The sequence below is a fragment of the Mus caroli genome, chromosome 17 (genome assembly GCF_900094665.2).
Source record: "Mus caroli chromosome 17, CAROLI_EIJ_v1.1, whole genome shotgun sequence".
Classification (NCBI taxonomy): domain Eukaryota; kingdom Metazoa; phylum Chordata; class Mammalia; order Rodentia; family Muridae; genus Mus; species Mus caroli.
The window spans coordinates 81,768,147-81,795,751 of record NC_034586.1 but is presented as its reverse complement, the minus strand read 5'-3'; the positions used below and the strand labels follow the sequence as shown (position 1 = coordinate 81,795,751).

The 27,605-nt window shown below is 48.0% G+C and overlaps 1 protein-coding gene across 2 annotated transcripts in view; it reads right to left on the bottom strand.

The window, feature by feature from the left end:
* Positions 1-15,883, bottom strand: part of Prkce (protein kinase C epsilon) — a 479,816-nt gene extending 463,933 nt beyond the window's left edge. The window contains exon 1 of one of the 2 annotated variants that reach the window (XM_021186165.2): positions 14,716-15,883. In XM_021186165.2, the coding sequence (XP_021041824.1) occupies positions 14,716-15,063 (348 nt within the window). In that variant the 5' untranslated portion in view covers positions 15,064-15,883. The remainder of the gene's footprint in view (positions 1-14,715) is intronic. The other variant, XM_029471044.1, reaches the window with a different exon arrangement.
* Between the last annotated feature and the right edge of the window lie 11,722 nt (positions 15,884-27,605).

The following is a 27,605-nucleotide window of genomic DNA, read 5'->3' as shown; positions in this document are numbered from 1 at the left end:
AAGGAAGGAAGGAAGGAAGGAAGGAAGGAAGGAAGGAAGGAAGGAAGGAAGGAAGGAAGGAAGGAAGAAAGGAAGGAAGGTGTGTGTATTCCCACAGGCTCTGGAGGGCTGACCAGGTACCTCATGATCCTACAGACCCCACACAAATTCCTCAGAAGGAAACTAACAAACATACAATAACTCCAAATCTTCTCCATGAAGATTAGTTCTCAGTCACCCGAGCTCAAATAAGATCTTTCTAAACCAACAACCAACAGGGTCAGTAGGAGCAGGCACTGTGTGCCTTTGTGGAATAGAGCACTGACAGTCTCTGGGAGGAAGAGCAGTACGGGGTGCAAATGACAGGATAATGCATGAACTCAACCTCCCACCTGGGGGTGGCTGACATCTGTTATCAACCTGACAGGATCTAGAATCATCCAGGACAAACCTCCAAGCATGTCCAGGAGAGTGTTTCTGAAGTTTCTGCACATGCTGAATGTGGAGGTAGATACCATGGGATCCCAGACAGGATAAATAAATAAGAGCAAAAGGTGAGGTGAGCATCAAGTGTGATCTCTCTGTCCCTCCTGACCTCAGCTGCCACATGCTCTAACCACAATGCTTCCCACCCCGTGTTGGATTTTACCCTTAAAGAATGAGCCCTTCTTCCTCAACTTGCTGTGAAGTCAGTCTCCACTTAGGATTGTCTGGATCAGGTTAGCCTGCTAGCGGGTCTATGGGTGGTTATCTTATGTCCCTGGAGGTGGGAAGACTCTGGATGAGGGGGCCTGGACTTGAATTCAAGCAAGAAGAGAGCTGAGCACAAGGAGTATCAATCCAAAGCTCTCTGCTCTTGACTGTGGACACAATATAGCAAGCCGCCCCCAATGGCTGTGGTTTTGATGTTCTCATCTCTTACACTGATGGACTGAAACCTTTATCTGTGAACCAAATAAACCCTTTCTCCTTTAAGTAACTGTTGTCAGGAGACTTTAACACAGCAATAGGAAATGTAACCAAGACAGAGGCTTTGGCCAGATACTTTGTCATAGCCACAAGAAAAGTAACCAATATACCTCTTAGGGCAGAGGTGACCGCTGCAATTTTATGGGCTGTGGAAGGGAGCTGCCAGTCAAAAACATCTCTTAATTCTGATTACTGCTAGAATTAGTTTAACAAAAGGTTAAATAAATGTCTCTCCTTTTCCTCAGAGAGCTAAGATGACAAGCATGACAAGCCATTCCTGCTCGGGGTCATGCAAAATTGCCAGGGTTTTAGGGAGCATAGACAGACCCAGGACACCACTGTAAAAACAGAAGGGCCCCCCAGGTAGAGCTTATTTACAGGCAAACAACAGATACTTTTTGGCATAAGTATGTCACATGTAATATTTAGGATAATTTTTTTTTTTGGTTTAAAAAAATGTATTTGCTGTCTATCTGAAATTCAAATTATCCAGGCATCCTGTATTTCATCTGGAATCTGGGCTCAGATGGCCACAAGAAAAAGGGTGGATATTTCAAGGGAGCAGAGAAGACAAAGGAAGGAGCTCATTGCTGCTAGAAAATACCCGGCAAAAGCAGCCTACGAGAGGAAGGAAGGGTTTATTCAGGCTCACAGTTTGAAAAAAAACAGTCATCATGGCAGAGACACCATGGTGCCCAGAACCTAGGCAACTGGCCATGTGGCATTTGCAGGGAGGAATCACGGAGCAAGGACTGCCGGTCCTCCGTTCATTCTGCTCGTCCTGTTTTACTCTGTCGCTCCTGGGACAGTGCCGCCTACATTTAGGGTCGATCTTACCACCCCAATTTGGCTAATCTAGAAACTCCCTGACAGGTTATGTCCAGACGTTTGACAATGTTAACTACCACAAACTGTCTTTATCTTCTTCGGGATATTGGTGATGGGGCGCTTGCATTTATTTACAAGACAACAGAGAGGCAAACCCAGCTGCTCGTTGGTAGGGCAGGCACAGAAGCATTTACGAAATGCCCGAGTTCTTTAATGTAATTTTACCTACTTTAACTCTCACTACACTCGTGATATCTAAGAAGGCAATTATTATCACTTTTTATGAACTCACAAACAAAAGTTTCAAGACGTTAAGTGAACCTTCTTCACCCTGCAAGAGCAGAACAGGCTTCTTATTCCAGCCCACCTTCTTCGGCTCCCTCGTGCTGGTAAACCCTGACTACTTGGAAGGAAGGAAAGGACTCCACATGGCTGAAAAGGAGAAGGAGAGCAAATGTCTGAGATGAGTCATTAATGCCCGTCGGAAGAGTAATTTGCCACATGTATTTCCCCTCCTTACAATTATCTAAAACGAAGGCCAAGCTTTAAAGATTTTCATAACAGCTAACTAAAAATCAAATGTCTGTTCTTTAGAGTGCGATGGCCTGGCTGCTCTTCAGGGCTTTGCTGTTGGTTTTTTCCATTTGTTTGTTCCTGGTTTTTACTTAGTTTTGTAATTTTAATTATTTAGCTTAGCATATAAGAAATAGGTTTCACTGCAGTATTTTCTTTTATTTGCTTGTTTCTTTATTAAGACAATTTGCGCTGTAGCCCCGACTGGCTTGGAACTTGCAGCAAAATTCCTACCTCAGCTTCCCAAGCGCCAGGGCTTAGGAATGGCCCCCACCCTCTGTCCAACTGTTTACTCCTTAGGAACTCCAGCGCTGTGGTCTAAAGCAAAGTGTTACTTTCCAAATGAAGCACCACCCTTGTGCACTGCTCAAATTTAGGCCAGAATAATGAAACAGTCACTGTGTACTGTATTAAAGGTCGGGTTTCTATGAGAGACCCAGGGAAGGGACATGAAGGCCTATGTTTCAACCTTGAGAAATGAGACAAACACCTAGACTGCAACAGAGCGAGAGGGCTTCAAACCTCAGTGACCACACTAGGCACACCAGCTAAGGCAGGTGATGCTCACACCAGGCACACTAGCTAAGGCAGGTGATGCTCAGGTCAAAACAGAGCACTGTAAGACAAATGTCTAGATGTGTTCTGCCTCATCTCTGCCAGAAGACAAGTGGATATTAGCATTTTGAGCTTTGAGTTGGGAGGGGGGGTGCAGTTGGGATTAAAGCAAGAATGTAAATGGAAACACACAAACAAACCCTGATCATCAATTAAAACATAAAAACACACACTCATGGACAAAACTTAACTGGAAACACTGGGTGGAATGAATAATCAGTTAGCCATTGACTAGCGGGGTCACTCTCCAGTAAGGATGCACTGCACACTTTCTGTGTTCTAGAGACTTTTCCAGGGGTAAGAGGTTGAATCAAGTCCCTCACTGTACATCAAACTCTTAGTTATTAAGGAATCTAGTGTGAGGACTGACCTCAACCCCCCATGGTGTGTGCTTGGCTTTTTTTTTTTTTTTTTTTTTACTGCTTGAAAACCTAGAAAATGGCTCTCTATCAATAACATTGTCTGGTTCAATTCCTGAATCTAAAGAATGGACTATGGGTTTTGGAGTTAGCTAGTCCTAGGTCTGGGGTGTTGATGATTAAACCCAGGGCCTCTTGCATTCTAGGCAAATACTCTACCACTGAGCTGTGGTCCTAACGCTGGTCCTGGGTTCGAGTTCTAGCATAAACGTTGACTGAGCGACACTCGGAAAGCATACGAGTCAGGAATGGCAATCTGTGCAGCTCTGGCCTGGAAACCCTAGAGAGCTACTGCAAAACCTACGTGTCTTCTTCCCCCACGGCCCTGTGTCTAGGCCCCTTAAATGCTCCCCACTAGCCTCTGCCAATTAGCAGCTCCCACAACATCTCCTTCCCCAAGAGGCCCCGCACTGTTCAAACTCACCATTTCACATAAGGGTGTTAAGTTTGATTTTCCAAGTGGTCCATTTGAGCTCATTTTTCCTTTGATGTAATTATAACACACACAGAGCCACAGTGTGTACACATATGATACACACACACACACGCTCACACAAAGCCACAGAGCACTAGTTTATAATGTTTCAAAATACTACTATTTATGATAAAATACATCTGGGAAATGACTGGCTATGCAGAGGTGAACAACTCCCTTTACTTTGGGGGTCAGTGTGTGTGTGTGTGTGTGTGTGTGTGTGTGTGTGTGTGTGTAACTGTGTGTGTTTGTGAGTATGTGAGTGTGTGTAAGCCAGAGGTTGATGCTGTCTTCCTCAAACACTCTACACTTTTTCCTTCCAGACATGGTCTGTCACTGAACCTGGTACTCACCCATTAGGCTAGACTTGCCGGATATTAAGTTCTAGGGACTTCCTGTCTCTACCTCCCCAGCCCTGGGACTACAGGCGCACACTGCCAAGCCCAGGGTTTTACATTGGTCCTAGTGGAGCGATGGACTCTAATGCTCTCACAGCAAGCACTGAGCTATCTCAGCCCCCAGCCCAGGGATGCTTCCACCATCTCTGGTGCACTAAGGTGCACCTGACTCTAACATTTTTCAGCCTCCTTGATCCCTGAGACCTGAAAATATCACACGGCTCCTACCCATCAAAAGACAGTCCAGCAAACCCCAGTTGATGGTATGGTCCATCCCTGATGGCTGACAGATGAGTCCCTAAGCTAACAAAAATGAATGAAGCAACCCATCAATGCGAAAGGCAAAGGCATAGTCATAGATCTTATGATCTACAAATTCTTCTTGCGTCCTGAGCTTTGTTTGTTTGTCTGTTTTGTTTTGTTGTTGTTGCTTAAGAATATACCTAACAGTTCTATGGCTCGATAGTATACAAAAAGAGATCATTTTAAAACTAAACTTCCTTTATGTGGTCCTTGGACTCTAGGTAGAGAAGCGAGCTATGGAAAGTAGCGATGTAGTCTTCTGACAATGAGGAAAGAGGCATAAAACCAAAGCTGGGCAATTTCCTAGAGTGAGCAACTGTGGGGGACAAAATATTAGGGAGAAGTAGGTTGAGCATAGCCACAGCCCAAAATGCAGGGTTCTAAAGGCCAGTCAAGGCAGTCGTCAGCAGGAGCCCAAAGAGCTCTGACCATGCTGGCTCCTGTCTGACACGTGTGGAGTGTAATCCCGGTGCCGTAGGCATCACCTGACTCCTCAGTCAGTAAGTTCTTCGGGGGAAAGGAAATGCGCCCACCCAGCTCTGCAGAGGAGTCGGTGTCGCTGCACTTGGAAGGATGGTGCCAAGCTCGTCCTCTCGATTGTGAGCTTACACACCCATGTATTCCTGATAACTCCTTGATAAACACGGTGTCTCCCACTAAGCCATTTGCTTGCAGGACATGGTGCCAGGCACAGAAGGTATTCAATAAACACCCGCTGAATGGATGAAAGGAAGGCCAGAATAATAAACGACTCCTGCACTCTGATGACTCTGACCACTGCTCAGCATCATCTGTGTGACACACCAGAGGGCAAGCTCCTCAGAGCACACACACTGAGCCCAGTGCCTAAGAGGATGGGCAGACGGGCGCTCCTACAAGACAGACCTAGAACAGGAGCCTCCCCATCCCTCCACTAACCGGTGAGTGGGCTTCCCAGACTTCCCGAACAGCTCACACTCTGGAGAGCCATAGGATGGGTGAGAAAAGACACTTCCCATTCACGAGCCGCTTCCATCTGCCCAGGAAGAAGGCTGGCGAGACGGGGATGCTACCGCCCCCCCCTCCAAAAAAAAAAACAACCCAACATCTATTCAAGGTGGATGTGTGCAAAAGCATACCCCCACCTCCCAATAATCAATTCTATATTCACCCGCTATATTTTTCTTCCAACCCCTTCTTGAGTTGGCCACATTTTTGGCCTTAAATGCCTCCCAGATACTAGTGCAGAGAGTGCTCTCCTCTTCTCTCGTCCACTTCAGCACCACAGCTGACTTAAAGGTGACCTCCAGAACACTCCAAGGAGAGGATAGGAAGACAGGGAGGCCGGAGGACACTGCAGCACTGGGGTTTAGTGGCAGGCTTGAGTTTCTCCTCTGGGCAGGTCTGAGTCCAAAGTTGTTCCCTCTGGAGTTTCTATTTTGTTTGGATGTAGGTGAGTCACAGTGACACAGATGTTCTGTCCTCTTGGTCCTCTCAAGCCCAGCAAAGGCTTTTGGCCACTTCACATGATTTCTGTCAGAAAACTAAATTCCAACCAGGTGCAGCCCTGCTGATTAGCATTATAATAGATTGTAATTACTTAACAAGCCCATCTATACCCAGAGGAACTCGGCAGAGAAACACTGAAGCTTTTCTTTATGTAAAATAGAGTTGTTCCACTCTGGAGTTCTCTTAGCTGGTATGAAGACCCCGGAAGCTGGGCAGGTACATGCTCCCATAAGCTCCGTGAGTTCAGGGCCTGGGGTCTCAAATTTCGTGTCTTCTCACTGCCAACTGTAAGGCGGTTTTGTTTTGTCTGCAGCTAACACTCCAGTAAGAATTTAAACTTGATTTTAAATTCTGTAAACAAGGACAAGTGATCTTTCTGTTTCCTTTTGGGGCCCTGGGTACCCAGAGGGTGCACAGCTCCCACTTTCAGTAACTTCAGAGTTCATAAAAAGTCTTTCTTTGGTACAGTGCATGTTGCCCTGTGGAACTAACAGAGCATTCTCCTGTCAGGTTCTTCAAAGACTTCCATCAAATAGTCTATCCTTCTTCCTCCCCAATTTCAACTGTACAAAGGGATTGTGTGTGCAAACCCATAAATGGGCGCATCTCTGAACCCTCATCAGAGAACCTTCCTTTTGCAGAAAACAGGGATCCGTGGATGCAGAGAGCCACAATGGGACAGATAACACTGGCCTGCGGAGTGCTCAGCTCAAGATGAGCCAGCTGTACCCTCCCCCAGCACCAAACAAAGAAGGGGAAGAAGGAACTAGCTTAAGAGGCGAACAGGATAGATGCTTACAGCAAAACAGTGCTTGGCAGACACAACTAGGGTGGCAGCACCCGTGAGCTTGTAGTCCCTATGACAAGAGCCTGGCATGGATGGGGAGGGCCTCATGAAGTCCCACCCCTAGCTGAGGTGATTGATGGCTGCTGGAGAGGGAAAGTCAGTTTTCCTCAGGGATGCAGCCACTGCGAGGTGACCTATCCTCTCATAGATGGTTCTGTATCCACGCGCACACAGGCAGCACTAGGTGGACTCGGAGAGTTTATAAACAGATACGTGAAATTGGGAGAGGAAAGGAGTGGGCTCGGTGGGAGAATACTTAGAGGTGAGGGAATGGGAGATGAATTTGATTAAAAGAAAAGACACATTATAGGTATGTGTGAAACTCTCAAATAATAAAACAGGATAAGAAAAAGGAAATAAACTCGAATGCTTGCCATTCTAGTCTTCTGAAACATGCATCAAGTTTCCATACTCCCTAGGAGCAGGAACAGTGCCACACACACCTTCTGTCTGATCAAAGCACCAATCTCTCCCACTGTATTGTGTCATGGCAGGTCCCAAAACAAGATGCATCTCTCTGTTGACAGTCTCTCATCCGTTCAACAATACGCTAGGCTCTGGTTGGGTTGCTGAGAAGACAGAAAGGAATCAAAACTTCTGTAGTTATAGAAGCTCTGTCTTAATGTTAGACAGGATGAGTAAGAAAACATCGAGTGTGGGAGACACAGGGGAAAGCCAGGTGCGGTGACTGTAATCCCAGCACTTGGAAGGTTGAAGCCAGAGGACTGAGGGCTGGTAATCAGCCCTAGCTACACACTGAAGCTCAGTCTGAAAACAATAATTAAATAATAAAGCAAAGTCACAAATCTTGAAAGAGACTGATGTTTTGGATAAGACCACCAGGAACGGCTTTCCTGGGAACGTAACGTGTGAATAAATGTTTGCGTCTCCAGTCAGGTACGCTGTGTTGAGTCTGTCTAAGGCGACCTGTGGGCCCTATGACTGCAGACTCATAAGCAAGGTGCAGAGCAGTAGGCAACAGGGCAGGAAGGTTCACACGGCCTGCTTGCGCTGTCTTTCGGGAAGGAACTGTTTTTTTTTTCCCCTGAGGGATTTTTTTTTTTTTTGACAAAGTTCAGGCAAGGGGGAACCAATTAGTGTGCTGTTGAGATAATCCAGACACTGCCTAAGTGACTTGGGTCCCAGAGGCCATGCAAATGCTAACACTTGGATCTCTTCTTATGGCAGATGTGGCAGCGGCTGCTAGGGACTGCACTTGGGTGGGTGGGGGTGGGGGGGCATCAAGGACGGCTCCACCTGGTTGCTGGCCTCGATCTTGAAAGGTAGAGTTGGCATGACTCGAGCTTGGGTACATCTAGCTTAGGTGGGGGGTGTGGGGCAGGGAGGGATTAGACACACAACACCGTATGTAATGATTTTTAGATGTACCATACACAATCAAACATCACTGAAGTTAAGAAAGGCATACGTGCAATCTGGAGTTGCAAGTTTGGTATGGCCTGAAGTCAGGAATTTAAAGTTAACAGTATTGAAAATGCGTTTAAATCCAAACTGAATGAAGCCGATACGGTCAAACCCAATGCCAGCTCCTTAGTGCCCCGGTTTCTAATCAGTAATCGGCTTCCGTAAGTAATGAAACCTTGTCTACAATGGCCATAACTGCTAGGACTTCCACAGCCATCTGACAAGTATCTGAACGGCTTTCAGAAAATGGGGAGCGGTTGGCGACTGACAGCTGCAGGGGCGGGGGGGGGGGGGGGGGGGGGCAGATAATCAGCTGCTTTAAAGTTGTGGCCACTGGCTTGTTGACCATGCTCCAGCGAATGTCCACTCATTTAAGAGTATATGGTCAGTATAGATTATAGTTGATGAGTTTTGAAAAATGAGGACACAAAGTTGGGTAGGTAAAGAAAGGGGTGGATCTGGGAGGTGTTATGAAGATGAATATAATCAGAATATATTGTATATCTATAATTCTCAAAGAACTAATAAAGAAATTTGTTAAGTGTAAGTATATTAAATTTATTTTTAGACTATTGAAGGCTTTTCATAAAAAACATATTCACAAAACAAGGAGAAAATTATGTTTCGCTGGCCCATCTGCCCGTAAGATGCGAACTCTGTGAGCATCTTCACATGGCTCCTCAGACATTAACAACATTGCTGAAATGCAATGTGGCCAAACCCTCTGCCGAGAGCTTCATACAGCTTCCTTACTTATTCACACGACCCTGAGAGGTAAGAATTATCATCTTCCCCGTTTCACACACCAAGAAACAGGTATCTGGGGCTTAAGTCACACACCCAAAGTCCTAACCCGTAAGTTTTTGGGACATACAGTGAGAATTCTGGGGTTCCAACAACTGATGACCACTCGGGGACAAGGGAACTAAGTCTCAGCTATTCACTAATTGACTAGGTGTGGCACATGTGTGTGTGCATGTGTGCGTGTGTGTGTGTGCGTGTGTGTGCGTGTGGATGTGTGTGTGTGTGTGCGTGTGCGTGAGAGAGGTGGGGGGAATTGGATAGAACTCAGATAATGCTTGACCTGTCGTGAAGCAGGAGTCTGAGTGCTAGCCCTAGACCAAGGAGGAATTGATGAATAACTAGACAACTATCTTATCAATAATATGCCAAGGGGAAGCAATACTGAAGTAGATGGTAAGTATTGTAGGAACAGGGAAGGCATCTTGAATGAACAATTCCCAGCCTAGCTATGTCCCCTTTCTACTTCATTCTGTCAAAAAAAAAATGCTAAAAATCTTCAGAAATGCTGTACGAAGATAGAGATACATCCTTGTGCAACGTACAAGGACCCCATCAGGAGGGAGGAGGCTCAAGAGAAGGACGTGTCCCTAGGATCCTCCCAGGACATGGCGCTAGAGGTTAGTTATACCCTGGCACTGTGAGAAGGTTCCCTAAGTGATTGTTGTTGACCAAGGCAGAGCCAGTGGCCTACCCTTTCCAGCACTGGGGGATCCAACGAGGCGACTATTAAACATTCTTTGAACCGACACTAAGGGCCAAGCACGCTGCGTGTATAAACTCAATTCCCCACAACAACCATTTCAGACAGATGATTTTACCATCATCCTTTTCCAGAGGAAGAAATGAAATTTCAGAAAGGTTAAATGGTCCACCATTAAAGGTCAAGGAAGAATTAGGTGGGGAAGGGTGGCCTTCAAACCCAAGTTGTCTGGCCCCAGCATGGACCCTTAGCCGCCGCCATAGTGAGCTTTCATCGTTGTCAACTTGGCAGACCTGGGAAGAAGGACCCTCCTCTCCATCGGATTGGACCGTGGCGCATCTGTGGTGCATTTTCATGATTGCTAACTGAAACGGGAGGGCCCAGCTCACTGGGCGGTGCCACCCCGGGGCAGGTGGTCCTGAGTTATATAAGAACGCCAGCTGAACCCGAACCAGAAGAAGCAAGACAGTAACCAGTGTTCCTCCTTGGTTTCTGTTTCTGTTCCCACCCAGAGTTCCTACCTTGGCCCCCCTTGCCACGGGCTATCCAATGAAATAAACCCTTTCCTCTCCAAGCTGTTTTTGGTCAGAGTGGATTATCACAGCAACAGCAAACAAATCATGGCAGAAGCTCTGGAGAATGGCTTCTCAAAGGCTGGTGACCTTCAGACATAGCCACTACATTCCAAAGGCATCTATGCTGGCTCTGGTGGCACACACCTTTAACACCCACACTCTGGAGGCAGAGGCAGGCAGATCTCTGAGTTCGAGGCCAGCCTGGTCTACAAAGTGAGTTCCAGGACAGCCAGGGCTACACAGAGAAACTCTGTCATGAAGAACCACAATAAACAAATTAAATACATCATTCATACATACATACATACATACATACATACATACATACATATATACATACATACATACATCTGTGACAAGATAGATCACGGAAGGGGCACAAGCCAAAGATGTCTTCCAATGTAGTATAGTTGTCTTCCAAGATAGTTTTGCCGGCTAGCCAAACCAGTGTAAACAAACTTCCAGTACAGTGAGGAGACTTTCTCAAAAAAGAAAACAGAGAACCAAGGAGATTGCTCAGCTGGTAAAGGTACCTGCTGCTAAACTGACTCTAAGTTCAAACCCTGGAGCCCAGAGTGGAAGGGAATAAACAACCCCTGCAAGTTGTCCTCGGACCTCCCTACATATAGCCATAAACACCCGCGCACAAAAGTGCACATTAGTGTGCATGCTAAGTAAAGAAAAGGTAAAGTGGGCATCAGTATAGAGATCCATTGTAACACCAACCTGGAGCCCCACAGAATCCAGAGCCTTCCTCTGGTCCCGATTCCTGGTCTAGCTTCCATTCTCAAAGCAAGGTTAATGAGCTCCAAACCGCAAGGACAGACCACTAAAAATGCAGATTCCTCTCCATTACCCCAAACCACGGAATCCACAGCTCAGAGACAGCGGGGCCAAGAAGGCACCTTCCCCTAGTGACACTGATGCACAAGTCAAGTCAGGAGCATTTCATCGGGTTTCTCAAAAACCAAGCCCAAATCCTTCCTTCTGTTTGCCTCGAGCTTTGCCTATCGTCCCCCTTGTCATCAAAACCTGAAATGCCTTTCTTTCCACTGTCAGCCTGGGCTTTGCACATTCTAAAATCCACCCTAGTCTTCTGAATTTTCACTGCTCTGTCTGTAGTTCCAGGTTCAACCCCACATCCCTAATGGTGTTAAACAGCACTGGGAAGAGCTGCCTTTCTCTGTTTTACATTCATATTTCGTTGAATGTGAACAAAGGAAAACTCAAACCACCAAATCCAAACCTATGATTCTGTAAAGAAAAGTGAGGCTTGAGAAAAGAACAATAAAAAGTAAAAGAAACTGGTTTTTGTTTGTTTTTGTTCTGAATATTAAATTATTGTTCAGGTAGTCTTAAGTTTGTTCAGCCTTACTCTCAGCACAGCCATGCCTGTCCATTCCGCAGCTCTGAACCCAGGCACCCTGTGCACCTCTCTCCAGAGCGGTCCAAGCTTGGCATGCTGGCTGTGTCCTCCGGCCGAGAACTCTGAACAGTGCCCACACTTTTACACTCATGTGTATGTCTTTCCCCAGCACCTTTCTGGGTTCTCCCAGCTCTTCTACAACACCTTGGTTTTGAACTTCTGATCTACTTCGAGTACCACTCATTTGGAACTAAATTACCACTTAAGTGTCGTGTGTGTGTGTGTGTGTGTTTGCACATGCATGAATGTACATGTATACATTTATATATGTGTATGTATATATGTGTGTGTATGTATATACATATGTGTATACAAATATTAATATATGTGTATATATACATATGTGCATATGAATATATATGCTACTGTCCTTTCCCTAGAGAGTTGAAAGCCCCTTTAGAGTAACCTGTCACCTCTTTTCATCCTTGGGTTGATTAAAACAGTAAGCTTGGTAGAATTTGACCACATAAGAGGAACTTGGCGGACAGATGAGTTCAGAGATGGCTGAAGTACTCCACAGTAAAGACGGGGTAGCTGCTTTGTACCCTCCACATCCCCGCACTTCAGGCTGTGCTACAGAGCCATACCTACAGAACAGCATGCCTCTTCATTTCTCCAAAGAAGAGAGCACAAGGGTTTGAGCCCCGGAGATTCTACCCATAACTATGATGCTGTACTTGGGTGACAGGCATGGGGAAGGTGATCCTTTTGTGACTTGTCTCCATTTCCAGCTGTGTGGCTGGGGTCCCCATACTCATTTCTGAGATCAGTCACAGCATCCCCCAGTCAGAACCAGCTCCACCATTCGAGTCATGCTTTGGGCTTCTCTCAGTCTTGTTTTTAATCTGTCCAATGCCTGTCATATCCAATTCACACTTGCTATAAGGCAGAAGAGATAATGATTTTGAAAGCACTTTACGTTATCACACACAATAAAAATGTCAGGGCCACAGCATATGAATCTGGCAGGACTAATAAATAGCCTGGGAGACCAGACAGACTGTTCCCCATTGGGCAAACAGTGAGCCATGGGAGGTGAGGGCTCAACCTCCAACCCACCTGTGCTTGCCATGCGACCTTGGGGACCCACTTAGCTCCTCTGGAACTCAATGTCCTTGTCTGGAAATGTTGCTTGTGCACTAGAAGATCTGGTCTAGAGCCAAATCCAGTGTAAATGGAAGAACCTTGGAGAACAGCTATTAAGCAAGGAGCTCTGACTGAACACTTCCTCAGAAGAGCTGAGGAGAGAGAGAGTAGCATCCTGTTCTGCTCTGGGTTTGGAGGAGCCCCCAGTTCAGTGTTGCCAGAGAAACTCAGATACATCCTTCCAGCCGGCGCATGGCTGTGGAAGACTTGGACCTTCTGCTCATCTTTTCTGCCTTCTGCCCACTGCTTATGCCCTCTTAGACCCTCCTGCAACAGGCCCCATCTTCCTGATACTCTAGTCAAAAATCCTCTTCCCCTTTTATTCAAAACCACAGATGTTTAGCACTGAAGTCTGTTTGTGAAGCTGGTTAGGCCCCCATGCCCCTTTGGGCATCACGGTGAACGGCAGTGAAAGGAGAGTGGGTGAAGGGGTGGGGGGTGAGACTGAGGTCAGGATCCTAAAGTTTGCCTGCTGTCTACTTTCATGGAAGCCACAGATCTCCCAGCGTTGAGCTGTGGTTTACAAGGGTTGCCCTAAAAGCCTCTTTAGTAACCATGGTTTCCAGAAGGCTCTCCCACATCCAGGAGCATAAAAAGAGCAGGTCCCCTCCCCCCATCTCTCCCTAAAAGCTCCATGTCCTTGAAAATATATATTTAAAAATGTGAAGTAGAGTGACAGGCCAAGGGCATGTGCACCCTCTGACCCTACGATGTTCATGAAGTTATCTCCTGTCAGCAGAGTGATCCTCCCACAGCTCTTCATAAGGCAGCACAGACAGCGCTCTGTGAAGACCAAAGAATCTGGAAAACACATCCATCCATAGCAACACTTGCTCCAGATAGAAACATGTAACAAACCTGAAGACAGAGATACCCACTTCCTAATTGAATGCTGCTCCTACAAGAAGAGAGAAGCAAGCGGGGAGGGGGTTTTGTTTTTTCTGACTGCCCAAGTGCCGAGGTTGAATGCATTTGGTTTAAGGTATATTGGCGAGGCCTACTTCAAAATCCCTCATATGTGACAGTGGAATCAGTTAACAGTTAGCTCAATTTCAGAAATAGTGTTTGATCCTACAATATCATGACAATCAAAGTCTGGAGGCATAAAATCCTAAGATTCAAAGTCCTGACTTCCTATCACCACAAGCCCTTTTGAGAATACAGCATTCTAAACAGATGGGCAAAGCAAGCTGGTGTTATGTTTGTAGGACCTATAGAGGGGACACTGGGGGTGAGGACCTTTCTGGTATGCCAGCAAATGAGCTAAGCAGTTGTTTAGGAAGAGGGGGCTTCCTACCAGAAAGAGGGCTTTATAAAACGACTCACTAGGCTACCCAGGATAAAGCCAGGAGGCACAAAAACCCTCCAGTCTGAGCTCCACGTGTCTCTCCAAGGACAGAGAGAGACCCACCCACACACAGTTGCTCAGCCAAGTCCACCAGGCACTTGCAGATTCCTTCCACCAACCTATGCACCTGCATTCCGGGTTCTCTCCCAACTTGCAAGCCACCTGTACTGCCCACTGTTGGGAGGGCACAGAGGGGACAAGGGATAGTGCCCATCTGTCAAATCTCGTCTTTCTTACCCTACTGTATATGTCTCTCCAGCTACGAAATAAAACGTGCCTCTTCAAGAAAACTGAGCCGCACATGAACACGCAGACAGCCCAGAGCCCCAGGACCAATGCTCAGGCAGCAAGTCTTTCCCTGGGACCTGGAACTCCCGGACGTGGAGGATCGACTCACCCAGTCCTCGAAGTGACGGCTCCCATTCTGCAGCAGCTCCTCGAACTGGATGGTGCAGTTGGCCACGAAGTCGTCGTAGCCGATAGGAGCGTCGTGAAAGACAGCCAGCTCGATCTTGCGCCCATTGCACACATCGGTGACGAACTCATCGTGCCAGGCCGGGCTGTTGGTCTTCTGCTTGGTGGCTGTTTGGCCGATGCGCGAGTCGTCCACGTTAAGGGCAATGTAGGGGTCCAAAAGGAACGTCTGTGGCCGGGGTCCCACCGCATGGCGCAGCGACCAGGCTGTGGGCTTCAAGCTCACGGCCTCGCAGATTTTGATCTTAAGAAGGCCATTGAACACTACCATGGTCGGGGCGGGGGTCACTCCGTCCGCCCCGAGGGCAGGATTGAAGAGCAGGAGCAAGCGCGCCGGGAGCCTGGGGGACTCCTGGGTCCCCTCTTGCCCCACCCCACTCACTCGCTACACCTTGTGGCGCTGCCTCCTGGCGCCGGCGATTCTCAGCGAGTGCATGTATTTCCTCGCCGGATTCCTAACGGAAAACAGGGAGGGGGGAGAGCTGGAGACGTCCGTTTTTTTGGAGCAAGTCTCTCCCCACCACCACCGGCGACACCTCCACGGGAGGAGACAAGCTGTCGCCTCCGCTGCAAGCCGCGGGGGCTGCCTCGCCGCCTCGCTGGTTCTTCGGGTCCGTGTGCGGAGAAGCAGGCGCCGCGCCCGGCGCTCACCTACCTTTCCGAAACATAATCCCCGGGCAATTTCGACTCCCGGAGGGGGAGGGGGCGGCGGGACGGGGCGGGGACGAGAACCGGGGGCACAGATTTCAACCCGGATCCTCTTCGCCCACCCAGCGCCTGCCTCGGACGGCGCGGGGCGGAGGGTGGACTGAGGGATGTGCAGTCTATCCGGAGGGATGCATGTCGAGAGGAAATGGTCCTTCCCGGAGCCAAATTTTTTAAAAATCCACAAGCCGCACGATCAGCCCCGCCGTCACCTCCCGGGTTAAGCAGAGCCGCGCCGTAGCCGGCGATCGCGAGGCGCCCGGTGCCTGGGATCTCACATCCGCGCGGGCTTGGGAGGTAGAGGTGGCCGCCACTTGGGTTCGGGGCGCAGGCCGGCACCCGGCGGTGCGCAGCGCGGCGGCCGGGCAGGGACTGCGACTCCGCGCGGCCCCTCCTCCCGCCCGCCGGCGCCCGCCCGCCCGCCGCGCTCCCCGCGTCCGCGCTCTCGGCTGCCGCCGGCTCGCCGCCCGCCAGAGCGCTCAGCCCGCGATCTGCTTCCCTCGATCGCCGTGCGAGCGATTCTCCCTCCCTCTAATGCAGGAAATGCGCAAAAGACGTCAGTGTGTGTGTGTGTGTGTGTGTGTGTGTGTGTGTGTGTGCACGCGCGCGCGCGCGCGCGCGACACTGTTTGGGGAAATAGAAAGTTTTGCCGGTTGGGGGAGCAATACGGGAAAAGTGAGCCGGGCAGAAAAGAGCAGGAGCCGGCCGGCCGGGTCCGTTGGCGGTGGCGCGCGGGGGAGCTGAGGAAGGACTCCGCGCGGAACCCAGGAGTGTGGCGTCGCGGAGGTGCGGGAGCGACTGTCGCAGGCCGAGTCTGTGCTCCTCGGATCTGCACCAGAAGAGCGGGGTCTGGACCCGGAGAGCAGCGGGCCGCGCTTTTCTCTCGTACCCTGCGGCCAACACTTTCACTTAAAACTGGGCCTGGTCGAATGGAGGGGGTCGCAATGTCCAAGAAGACTAATCACCTTCCCCCACTGCCTGGACTGCGGCGGTCACCAGCCTCCCGCGGAGAGCTGGCCTGTTTGTCACTCTGCCCTGGGATTCTCTACTGTGCCGCGATGGGGGAGGGGACACCGGGACTGCTGAGCCCTTCGGCTGGGTGTGAGTTTTGAAACCTTCTTTTTTTTCCCCCTTGAGGAGACTCTCCCCTCTGGGGATTTGTTCCGGACCTGCTTGGGTTGCCAGAACTTGTGGAAGACTGGTAGAACCTGGGCCCGGCCTGGTTCGAATGTCTGTTTATTTCTCAAAGTGACTCCTCCTACTTAAGCGGGACCTCGTGTGTGCCCCTTAAGAGGACAGGGCTTGATCCGCGCGCTGACAACCGGTGTTCGGGCTGCGGGACAGCCCGGTGAGTCCTCCTGGGGTCCAGTGGCTGTATCCATACTAATTTCCTCGGTAACCTTTAAACTCTCTGGAAGCAGCCGCGACGGCGGCTGGTCACGTGAGGCGAGCCCTGGGCTGCTGGGGAAGAATTTCCTGGGCCGGGGACCAGGACCGGGAAGGCGGGCGGCAGGGGATGGCTCTGTGCCGAAGGGGACTGGGAACCTGGGAGGGCCGGGCGGGGCGCGCCAGGCCCCGGGCGCCGCGCAGCGGGAACTTCCAGCCTGCGCCCGGGAAGGGGTTCGTCCCGCAGCTCCCCGCTGTGTGAGTGGAAAAAGAAAACCTCCGCCCTCACCCGAGTGCCAAGGCAAGTCCGGCTGTTCGTTCGGATGGTGAAAAGCTAAGTGTTTATCTGGCGACTCTGATAAGTGTGGATCAAAATGTACAAACCGCATTCCATTCACTTTTTCCTCTGTGGAAAAGGGTTATCATTCCTTGTAGTTTAAAGATGAGAAGGCAGTATCCAGGAATGACATATCAAGTACAGTACACACACACACAAAAGAGTTCAGGGGTTTGAGTTCAGGCAGATCTCCTAAAGTTTAAGTGTGCAGTCACACCCCCTCCCTGTAGCTCACTTACATTCCTGACAGCCAGTCCTGTTGCCTGGGATAACGTGCTATACGGATGCTGATAAAAATGCACCTTTGGCAATTATTATGGTCTTAAGATCATTGGCGCTTAAAAAATAATTTTAAAATTTCCTATAAGGACATGCAGCAAAACGTAATGACAATGAGACTTTCTCTCCAGGCTATGTGTTTAAGAAGCAGGCCCAGTGCTAAAAGAACAAAACAAAACAAAACAAAAAACCGGTAGGGATACATTCTAGGTTTAAAGAATGCCAAAAAAAAAAAAAAAATCATTAAACAAAATGGTATTTAAAATATTTTAAAATAAAAGGTAATATTTTTAAAGATAAAAGGTAATATTAATTTTCAGGATGAATAGAACATGCTAGTTTTAGGTCTTTTTAAATAGTTCACTAAGTACAGTTCTCTTTACTCAGGTTCTTGGCATCCATCAAGCTTTTCACATAAACGGAAGGCTTCATTCGCCCTGCTCTGCCCCGGCCCTGCTGGGCAGTCCAGCCAGGCAGGGATTTCTTGAAGTTAGAGATCCGAACTTAACTAGTTGGTGTTTCCTGATATGTCTCCAATTTTGTCTGATGGGCCCTATCTTACGTGCAAATAGGGTTGGAATCAAAAAATCATAGACATGATCCCTTCTTTTTTTGGCATACTAAACAAGAAATAAATTTAAAATTAAACACTGAATTTGAACTTTAGAGTTAGTTTATCCCCCTTCCTCTCCTCCCACACCCTGCTTCTACCAGGCAGTCAAGACTTGAAACATAAGAGTCTGTTGCCATTTCTGTGGCTGCCTTAAAACAGAGAACCCACAGCTCCCAATATTGTCACCGGCATCCTGGTTAAGGTGAAAGAAAAAAAGGGGAGAGGTGGGGGGAGGGCGAGAGAGAAAGTGAGCACCTGCCTCTTAGGAGACTCTGCAGGTAGACAATCAGACAGCCATTCTCCAGGGTGAGCCATATTAGTCTACATTCAATTACAGGTCTTTTGCATTGGGAATACAAAACACCTAGGCAAACAAAATGCCAGTATAGCATTGGATGAATGTTTATATTAAAAGGGAGAAGTTGGGTGTTCTCTGTGCAAGCTGTGTGCTCATTACATCTTTGTTTCTAAATAAATCTCTCACCTTCCCACTCCCTAACTTAGCCACATGAAAACTCCCCAGGGACACCATGAATATGTGAGACACTAGCTCATCAAAATCTCTCTCTCTCTCTCTCTCTCTCTCTCTCTCTCTCTCTCTCTCTCACACACACACACACACACACACACACACACACACAAACACACACTGATTTCAAGACAGGGTCCCACTAAGTAGTTCTGGCTGTCCTGGAACTCACTATGTAGACCACCCTGGCCTTGAACTCACAGAGATCTTCTTGTCTCTACCTCCCAAGTGCTGGGATTCAAAGGCATGAGTATCTATGCTTGATATAAGGGAGCACTCTGAAATTTACCTGGAGGAGAGGTAGGCTTAAAATAACCTGCTTCAGACTCCAGGTGAAGAGGAAAACAGGCCCTTGCCAGCTAGGGCTTACAATATGAACTTCTGATCATAATTACTGCCTGGTTGGTCTTCCTCTTGGCCCTTGTATACAATGTAAAGGGCAGGAAGGCAACTATGTATACATTGAGTTAAATGCCCTTTGGATTGTAACAATGGTCTAGTTATTTCATAATCTTTGAGAAATGGCAGAGGAGAGGAAGATAAAAAATGATGTAAGAATGTACAAAGACGATGATGCTGAGATGCATGCAGAAAGGGCTAATGGTCTAGTGTGGTGAGGCTGCCCAGGGCGGTACAACCCATGTTGCAACAGTTCCCGGAATAGGAGCAGCATCCCTTGCCTGCCGGAGCTTAGGGAAGCATCACTACCAGGCCTTTTGAGTAAGAACTTTCAGCAGCAGAATGGGAAAGACATAGGAGGCAAAAGAGAACAGACTGTGACACGTGAGCTATTCAGCCTGGCTTACACAGGTGGGGACAGGAGAGGAGGTGGGCAGGAACCTAACTAACAGTTGAAGACACCTTGGCCACCCAGATGTGTTTGAACTGCTTCCTAGAGAGACACTGAACATTCCGTGGTTGGGAGATAGTTTTTAGAATGAATCCTTTTCAAAAAAGCTTGCTGTCAGTATAACCTAGTGTGTGAGGGTGCCTTGGGTTAAATCCCCAACTGTAGTGGGAGGGCTAGGGAGAGCAGCAAGCGGATATTTTTCCTTCTGTAACTCTCCTCATCTGACTCACCTCAAAACAGGGCGCCAGAGGGATGCACTGCTGAAGACGATTTGCCCTCTATCCAAGAATGAAACCTTCTTGGATGTTGTTTAGGTCGGCTAACAGCAGCGAGGAAGGAGGGGCCAGAACCTTAAAAGGGTGTGTTAATGCCTGTCCCCACCCACTGCTGTGCCAGCTGATGCCATTTATAGACACTTAATGGTCAGGGTCTATCATCCATCCCTCACAGGCTCTGCTGAAAAAGAATTCAGCTACCTGGGTCTGGGAATAGGGGTGGAACATGTTCCCAGCAATGATCACAGAAAGTTTAGCACTGTTTGGTCCCCAGTGGACATAGAGAAAACATGGGTGGCATGGGGAATACTACCTCCTGTTAGAAGCAATGGCCCCACTCCATGCTCCCTTACTCACTCTTGCCTTCATATGACGTTATACAGAGCACAAAGACCCTCTTTGCCACACTGGAACCAAGACGAAACTCAGGAGACAGCCACATAGCACAGAACTGAGAACCCTCTCGTGGTTCTCAGCAAGATGTGACAGAGCACTGTGCTGTCTTTATTGCTATTAAATAAGACATGTGAGATGTAAAAAAGTTGACCGACTTGCCAAAAAGGAAAGAAGAGAAGCTAATTAGAGTCCTAGTCCCAAGTCTTAAACCTTCTAGCTAAATTTACTGAAAAATAAGTAAATAATAAAATAAACATTGCCATGCTGGAACAATGCAACACATTTTAATGATGGCAATGTGAATTACGTTGCGTTCCTTAGTAGTGATAACATTTTTGCATATCCAAGATCTGGACTTGCCTTAATTTATCCTAAATTAAACCAACCTTATACCAGTATGATATAATTCTTTTAATAAAATATGCAGCATATTATAATAATGATATACTTAAACTCCCAAAGGACAATGGTATTAATGGTATTGATGGAGTGCTTGCTTTATTTTGACCATTAAAAGGTTTAAACAAACTCCTCTCCCCCTCCCCCCTCCCCNTTCTCTTCCCCNCCCCNCNTCCCTCCCCTTCTCTCCCCCTCTCTGTGTGTGTGTGTGTGTGTGTGTGTGTGTGTGTGTGTGTGTGTGTGTGCTCGAGCGCGCTTCAAGACAGGATACCACTGTGCTCCACTGCTGGACCTGGCACTCGCAGACTGGCCTGGACCTCACAGAGATTCTCCAGATTCTGGGCCACAAACACTTCGAGCAAAGGCACGCCCCACCGCGCCTGGCCTGGCCCCTGGATTGGTGCATCTTGATTCCTATGACTTATAGCTACCTCGGTGTCTCATATGGCTTTTGACACCTGGACAAGTGTACCAGATGCCGCTGGCTGCCATGCCTCTAGCACACATTCAACCGTGAGCCGACAGGTCCAGTGCTACTTTCTTACCTGCCTTTTTAGAATCAGCAAGGGCTCAAGGGCAGGGAATATTGCTGTTTGTCACTGATAAGAGTCAGGCACTATAGAGCAGACTACCAGAGCTGTTAACCCCACCCGTTCTGTTGCAGCAGCCATGCTGTTGGTAGACCTTCCCTTGGTAAAGGCCTTGGTCCTCTGTGGACAGGGCCTCCACTGTCCTATTTCCGAGAAGCTCTAGCCCCCCCCCCCCAGAACTCTTGCATCTTCTTCCCCATACCTCCTTCTGCATGATGTAGTTGATACCTGCCTTAATCTGCTACACACACACACACTCAAAATAGTTTAAAAGTTCAGAGGCTCAAGCATGACTCATTTTGGAACTCCTGGGTATCTTGGGTGTACTGTAATAATTGAATGACTCTGGTGAGACAATGATACTGATACGGTTCTTTAAGTTGTTTGGATAACAAGAGTCAAACAAAAGGACGGTTTCTTGATAACTTTTGCTCTAGAAACGTTTAAAAGAAAGGGGGTGTTCTAAATCTTGTAGGTTTCCAATTGTTTGTCCAAATGAGTGACCCAGTCAGTAGATTAGGGACAGCCTGGTCAGCGCCTTCATGCCATTCCCCGGCTCTGCGGTCCCATGGCGCCCTCTGGTGGACGCTGGCAGAGACGCTACCTTCCGTAGTGTGAGCTGAGCTTATGAGAACCACCCCTCACTTGCCCAGACTTGCTCTGGCATCTCTCGAGATGCAGTGAGTCCCCCAGTTCACCACAGTCCAAGCTGGTGCTGAACGGACTGGAATAGAGTCTAAGGAGGGTTCCAGAGGCTTTGTTATCTCGTGCCAAGCACCCGCAAAGTGTTTCAGGACAGGGGCCAGCGGGGGAGAAAAGGGAAAGGTCTCTGCTTATCTCTGAGGGGGTGTTTGGAAGAGACAGCTAAGCTTAGGAAGGACAAAGGTGCTATGGGCCATTGTCCTTGGAGAATTCTGAATCCTGATGCTAACCCCACACATCTGATACAAGAATGCAGCAGTCACCCCCCCACACACACACACACACACAAGTCAGGGGCACAAAGGATCGATATAGAGTCAACACATGGTTTGACATGAAGGGTCAGAGGGTAACAATGGTAGGTGGGGGCTTCATTATTCTAGCTCAATTAAAGCTGTGTGACTTACCCTCTGGAAGCTTTCTTTTCTCTTAGACATAATACTGTATAGACTGTTGTGTTACATACCACACGCCCATGGTATAGACATAATAGCAAGCTACAGAGATAGGTCAAAGGGAAGACCATTGTACATGGAGCCAGGGGGTTCATCCACATGGCCATCACAAGTGTGAGACAATTACAAGATGCTGCTACCAGGTACATACGTGTGTGTGTGTCTGTGTGTGTCTGTGTGTGTATGTGATTGGATATGAACCAACATGCCCAGCTTTTAGCCAAACATATATATATATGGCACACCACAGACACATGCATATGATATATATGTATATGTGGTCCATGTGTTTAGCAAACTAAAATCAGAAGGTGAGGGAATCCTGGGGGCCTCAAAGCATATTACTGAGACTCACACTGCACATTTCTGGGGACCGAGGTCAGCTCCTGACACGAAGTGAGATTCACTACCTATTTCCCCATCCCCCGTGTGAGGAGGAATGGTCAGTGTCAGGAATGCTCAGAATTGCTCCTTTATGAAACACACAGAAGCCAGAAGCTGCTCGCCAGCTGGGCCCCTCACCAACAAGCCACATGGAAGGAAGGGCAAGCGGCCCAGCCCTATCTCACCAGTTGTCACAGGAGCAGGTCCTTCAGCTCTGGCCTCCACCTGCATGGGAGCCACCTGTCTCTGCTCCTTAGGGGCTCTGCTCTGTGGTCACCATTTCCTTCAGCTTTCCCCTCCAGCAGCACTTCCTATCAGTAAGCCTCATCATCCAACTTTCCTGTGTTTTTAAATAATTTTAAATGCACACATACCACGATGGGTTTTACCAAAGCATTTTCTAGCTATGCTGTCATGCTTCCCTCACCTTTTGTGTTGTTACATCCACCCCCACCCCTTCCCTACTCCTTTATCTCTCCTCCCCTCTGCCCCTGCTCTCTGGTCCCCTCCTTTCTGAGCTTAAGTCTCATGGACTCCAATGACCTCTTTTTCCCCACTGTACTGGCCAGCTTTGTGTGTCAACTTGAGACAGGCTGGAGTTATCACAGAGAAAGGAGCCTCCCTTGAGGAAATGTCTCCATGAGATCCAGCTGTAAGGCATTTTCTCAATCAGTAATCAAGGGTGGGAGGGCCCAGGCCATTGTGAGTGGTGGTGGTCCTGGGTTCTATAAGAAAGCAAGCTGAGCAAGCCAGGGGAGGAAGCAAGCCAGTAAGCAGCACCCTTCCATGGCTTCTGCATCAGCTCCTGCCTCCAAATTCCTGCCCTGCATGAGTTCCAGTCCTGACTTCCTTTGGTGATGAACAGCAATGTGGAGGTGTAAGCTGAATAAACCCTTTCCTCCCCAGCTTGCTTCTTGGTCATGATGTTTGTGCAGGAATAGAAACCCTGACTAAGGGGCTGCTTGGCCCCTCCTCTCTCTCTTGCTCTCTTGCTCCTCCCATGGTCTTTCCCTGCATCCCTTCCCCCTTCTCTCCCCATTCCCCCTCCCCCATGTGCTCACAGCCAGTCTCTACTCCTCTACTTCTCTACTCTTTCTTTCTCTGTGTTTGCTACCCTCTTAACTCCCCTCCCCATGTCCTTAATAAACTCTATTCTATGAAGAAGAAGAGGAAGAAGAAGATGAAGAGGAAGAAGAAGACGAAGAAGAAGAGGAAGAGGAGGAGGAGGAAGGAAGGAAAGAAGGAAGGAAGGAAGGAGAGAGAGAGAGAGAGAGAGAGAGAGAGAGAGAGAGAGAGAGAGAGAGAGAAACCCTGACTAAGGCACCCTCATTAGTCCCCATCTCAAGATGTGGTCTCACTGTGTAAGGAGGCTGCCCTGGCTCCCCTAGGTCTCTGCACTGGCCTTGAATGAGCTTCTCATCTTTGTGACTACTGTGCCTTCGAAGGGCAGAGGTTGGCTATGCAGCATTCTGCCCAGCTTCTGCCTACGGTAGATACAATATTTTTAACCCTCCTTCACCTCACCTTCCTCTGCTGCCACCACTGAGCCCCCCTCCCACTAGTTCCTTAGCCTGCTCAGTTGCTGTGCTGCCCACTCCTTCCTCAGCCTGCCCACTGTGCTCACAGGACTGCCTTCCATTCTCCATATCCTGGGCACTGGGTTATCGACTCTACCTGAACAAACTGTCCCTCCTCGGAATTCTTTCTCCCTGGTTTCCATGACATCTGAGCTCTTCCTGTTTCTCTCCTTCCCAACCTCTCCATGGCTTCTCCTCTTCTGTTTCCTTTGTTTTTCTCCTTTGGCCTTTCTCTTAACTGCATCCTTATTCAGCAGGCATAATGCTGAACACTGCGATGCTGGAGCGCAAGACCATAAGGTACTGTGAGTTTGAAGGAAGAAGGGATGGACAGCACGCCCTGGCCTCGGGTGACAAGGAAAAGCCCTCTGTTAAAGTGGAGGTGGAGAATGGGCCTGGACAAGAGGCTGGAAGAGCTTCTGGTGGACAGATTTCACAGGAACCTCGTGAGACTTGAAAATGAGTGTGAACTCAGCGCGGTAAAACCACAAAGGGGCTCAGGAGAGATCTCATGAGAGGGGAGAAACAGAGAATGGGTGGCATGAAATAGGAAAGCTGGCGGGGTGGGTAACCGCACGGAGAAGGGAATTAGGAAAGCGACAGAGACACAAGCAGAGTGTAGTGAATGCCACAGGGATAGGAAGGTGCCGTGACAGACCTATGGCTGTGCATTTTAATAGAAAAAGTCAATTTTTTTCTTTTAAAATTTTTGTTACATTTATTTAATATATGTTGGAGTCAGACGATAGCTCTCAGTAGCCAGTTCTTTCCTTCTTCCATGTGGGTCTCTAACTGTTGGTCAGGATCCAGGGCAAGTGTCTTTACCTACTGCTCATCCTGAAAAGTAGGTTAATTTAAAGGGGGGATGGGTAATCCAATGAGCTGGCTAGGTGTTTGTTTGTTTGTTTTTGATGCGAGTTAGAACCATCAAGGAAGAGTAGAATGACCAGTAAGGAAGCACAGCACAGCTGTTGAGAATACCTAGCGGTTCTGTGGAGGGCTAGCAGCACCATGTCTAGATGAATGGGCCTCATAGACTTCTAAACGCTTGAGGCTTCTCTCTCTGACCAGGCTTGCCTCCGTTATCTAAGCAGCTATCCGCCCTGTCCTCAGTATCTGCCTGGGTTCTGTGCCTCTGAGAACATCTTGCTGTCCTATGGGAGAGAACTGATGCAGTATTGGCTTTGAACTTTCCACTGCATTCCCGGCCTGTGCGCTCTGAAATTGAAGAAAGTGAACTGCACATCTGGATTCCTCTCTCCACCTCTGGATGGTGTGGGCCAGCCCCCTTGTAGGCCTTCTGCCATGGTAGATTGAATCCCTTTTCATGAGAAAACCTCTTCCCTAAGGGAGCTGCTTTGTCCAGACATTTGGTCCCAGCAAAGTAACTAATATAGAGTTAACTCCCCATTCATAAGGGATTAGCCAGGTGAGAGAAACTTGGTTCAATACTGCTATGTAGAAGTGGTACCTAGGAGGGTGGTCAGAATTAAATAAAACATCAGCATGGATCCCCCTATTGAATGGTGGTATGTTAAACATTTTTCTTTTCTCTTTTACTTGAGTGCGTGCATGTAGATACGTGCAAAATGTTAAGGCTAATGTCGGGTACTTTTTTCCTACCTCAATATATTTTGTCTTTAGAAGAGACCAGAGGACACAGGGACACACACACACACACAGGTTTTCTGTCTCTTGTCTGGTGAGGTCCAATATCCCCTCAAACCTTGACTCAGCCAACAAGAAGTCAATGCTCCTGACGTTGGAGCAGAACACTGCGATCAAATAAGCTGCTGTGATGGATGCTTCCGCAGCCTGTGATGGTCTGTGATGCCACACCACTGACCAGCAAGCTCCCTGAATCAGGGACTGTGTGCCACTTTCCTTGGTATATCACTGGGGTCTTCAGCACACAGTAGGCTCCCATAAACACTGGATAAGACAAAAGGATGAAAAGAAAGTGTCCTCGGTGTGTGTTTGGTCGATGTCGCCCACAGGGACTCCTCAGCACTGTCACCTAGGTAATCCAATGACTGGCTTGAAGTGTCTGTCCCTCCAGCACATATCCAGTTTGAATGCTCAGGGACTTTGCTCTGGGATCCTGAGTAAAACTACATGTCTTTTCATGGGCTTCAGTATAGTCAAGCATAGACTGTACAGAATGACAACAGTGTGGAATTATGGGTAGGAACAGTACATGGCACAAGTAATTCCCAGGAAATGCCCTCCCTAGGGAACATTTTGTTCTTAATCCCTTTGTCACCAGCTGACAGCAGCCTCTTCCCCTGGGATGACTCATGGAACACAAAGGGATTTTCCTTGGGCCCAGAATCACAATAAGAAGAGCCACACGCCCGGGTCTGGGTGAGCCCACACTCCGAGTGTCCCCGCAAGAACACTCAAGGCTGCAGGGGGAAAAGTCAAGGAACCTGTATAATGGTGGGAACTAAAACAAGGGAACTGTCATGGCTTGCTAACTGTCCTGTGCAACTGAGGCGAAACGCCCATACACATAAAGCAAAGGAGTGAAAGGTGTAATTAAAATAGTATATCGCATTGATCAGTTTTAAAATATTGGACAAGCCTTGTCTTCACAGAATTAAACTCTACAACTCCACTTGGCAAAACGATATTATTGATTTTTATATATTTCTGTATCTAATTTACCACTACTTTATGGATTTTTTGCATCAATATTTTTCCATCAACGCTCTTGAATGATTATGGGTGTAGTTTTGTTGATTGGTTGGTGCTTTACCTACTGTTGTTTTCAAACTTAAGCATTTACTGGTTGAAAGGTTTGGTGGGTGGCTGCTTTAGTTATATAAGTTTCATTTGGTTCTAATATATTTTTAAAATATCCCTTGACATATTTTCTCTGATCAATGGATGATTTACAAATGAGAGAGAGAGAGACAGACAGACAGGCAGACAGAGACAGAGACAGAGAGGGACAGAGAGACAGAGAGAGAGAGAGAGAGAGAGAGAGAGAGAGAGAGAGATCCAAGTTTAGAGGGAGAGAGTCCCAGATATCTTTCTGTTATTGATCAGTATGTTAATATAATATAGTTTATATATTTTAAATATAAATTGAGGATTACTTTATAATCCAGGATAGAGTTTGATTTGGTAATGTTTCCAAGGACACTTAAAAACTGCAGACTGAACTGGTAGGATGGCTCAGTTGGTAAGGGTGCCTGTGCCAGACCTGATGGCCAGAATTTGATACTGGGAACCAACATAGTGGAAGGGGAGGACTGACCTCACATGAGGGAAGGGGAGGACTGACCCCACATGAGGGAAGGGGAGGACTGACCCCACATGAGGGAAGGGGAG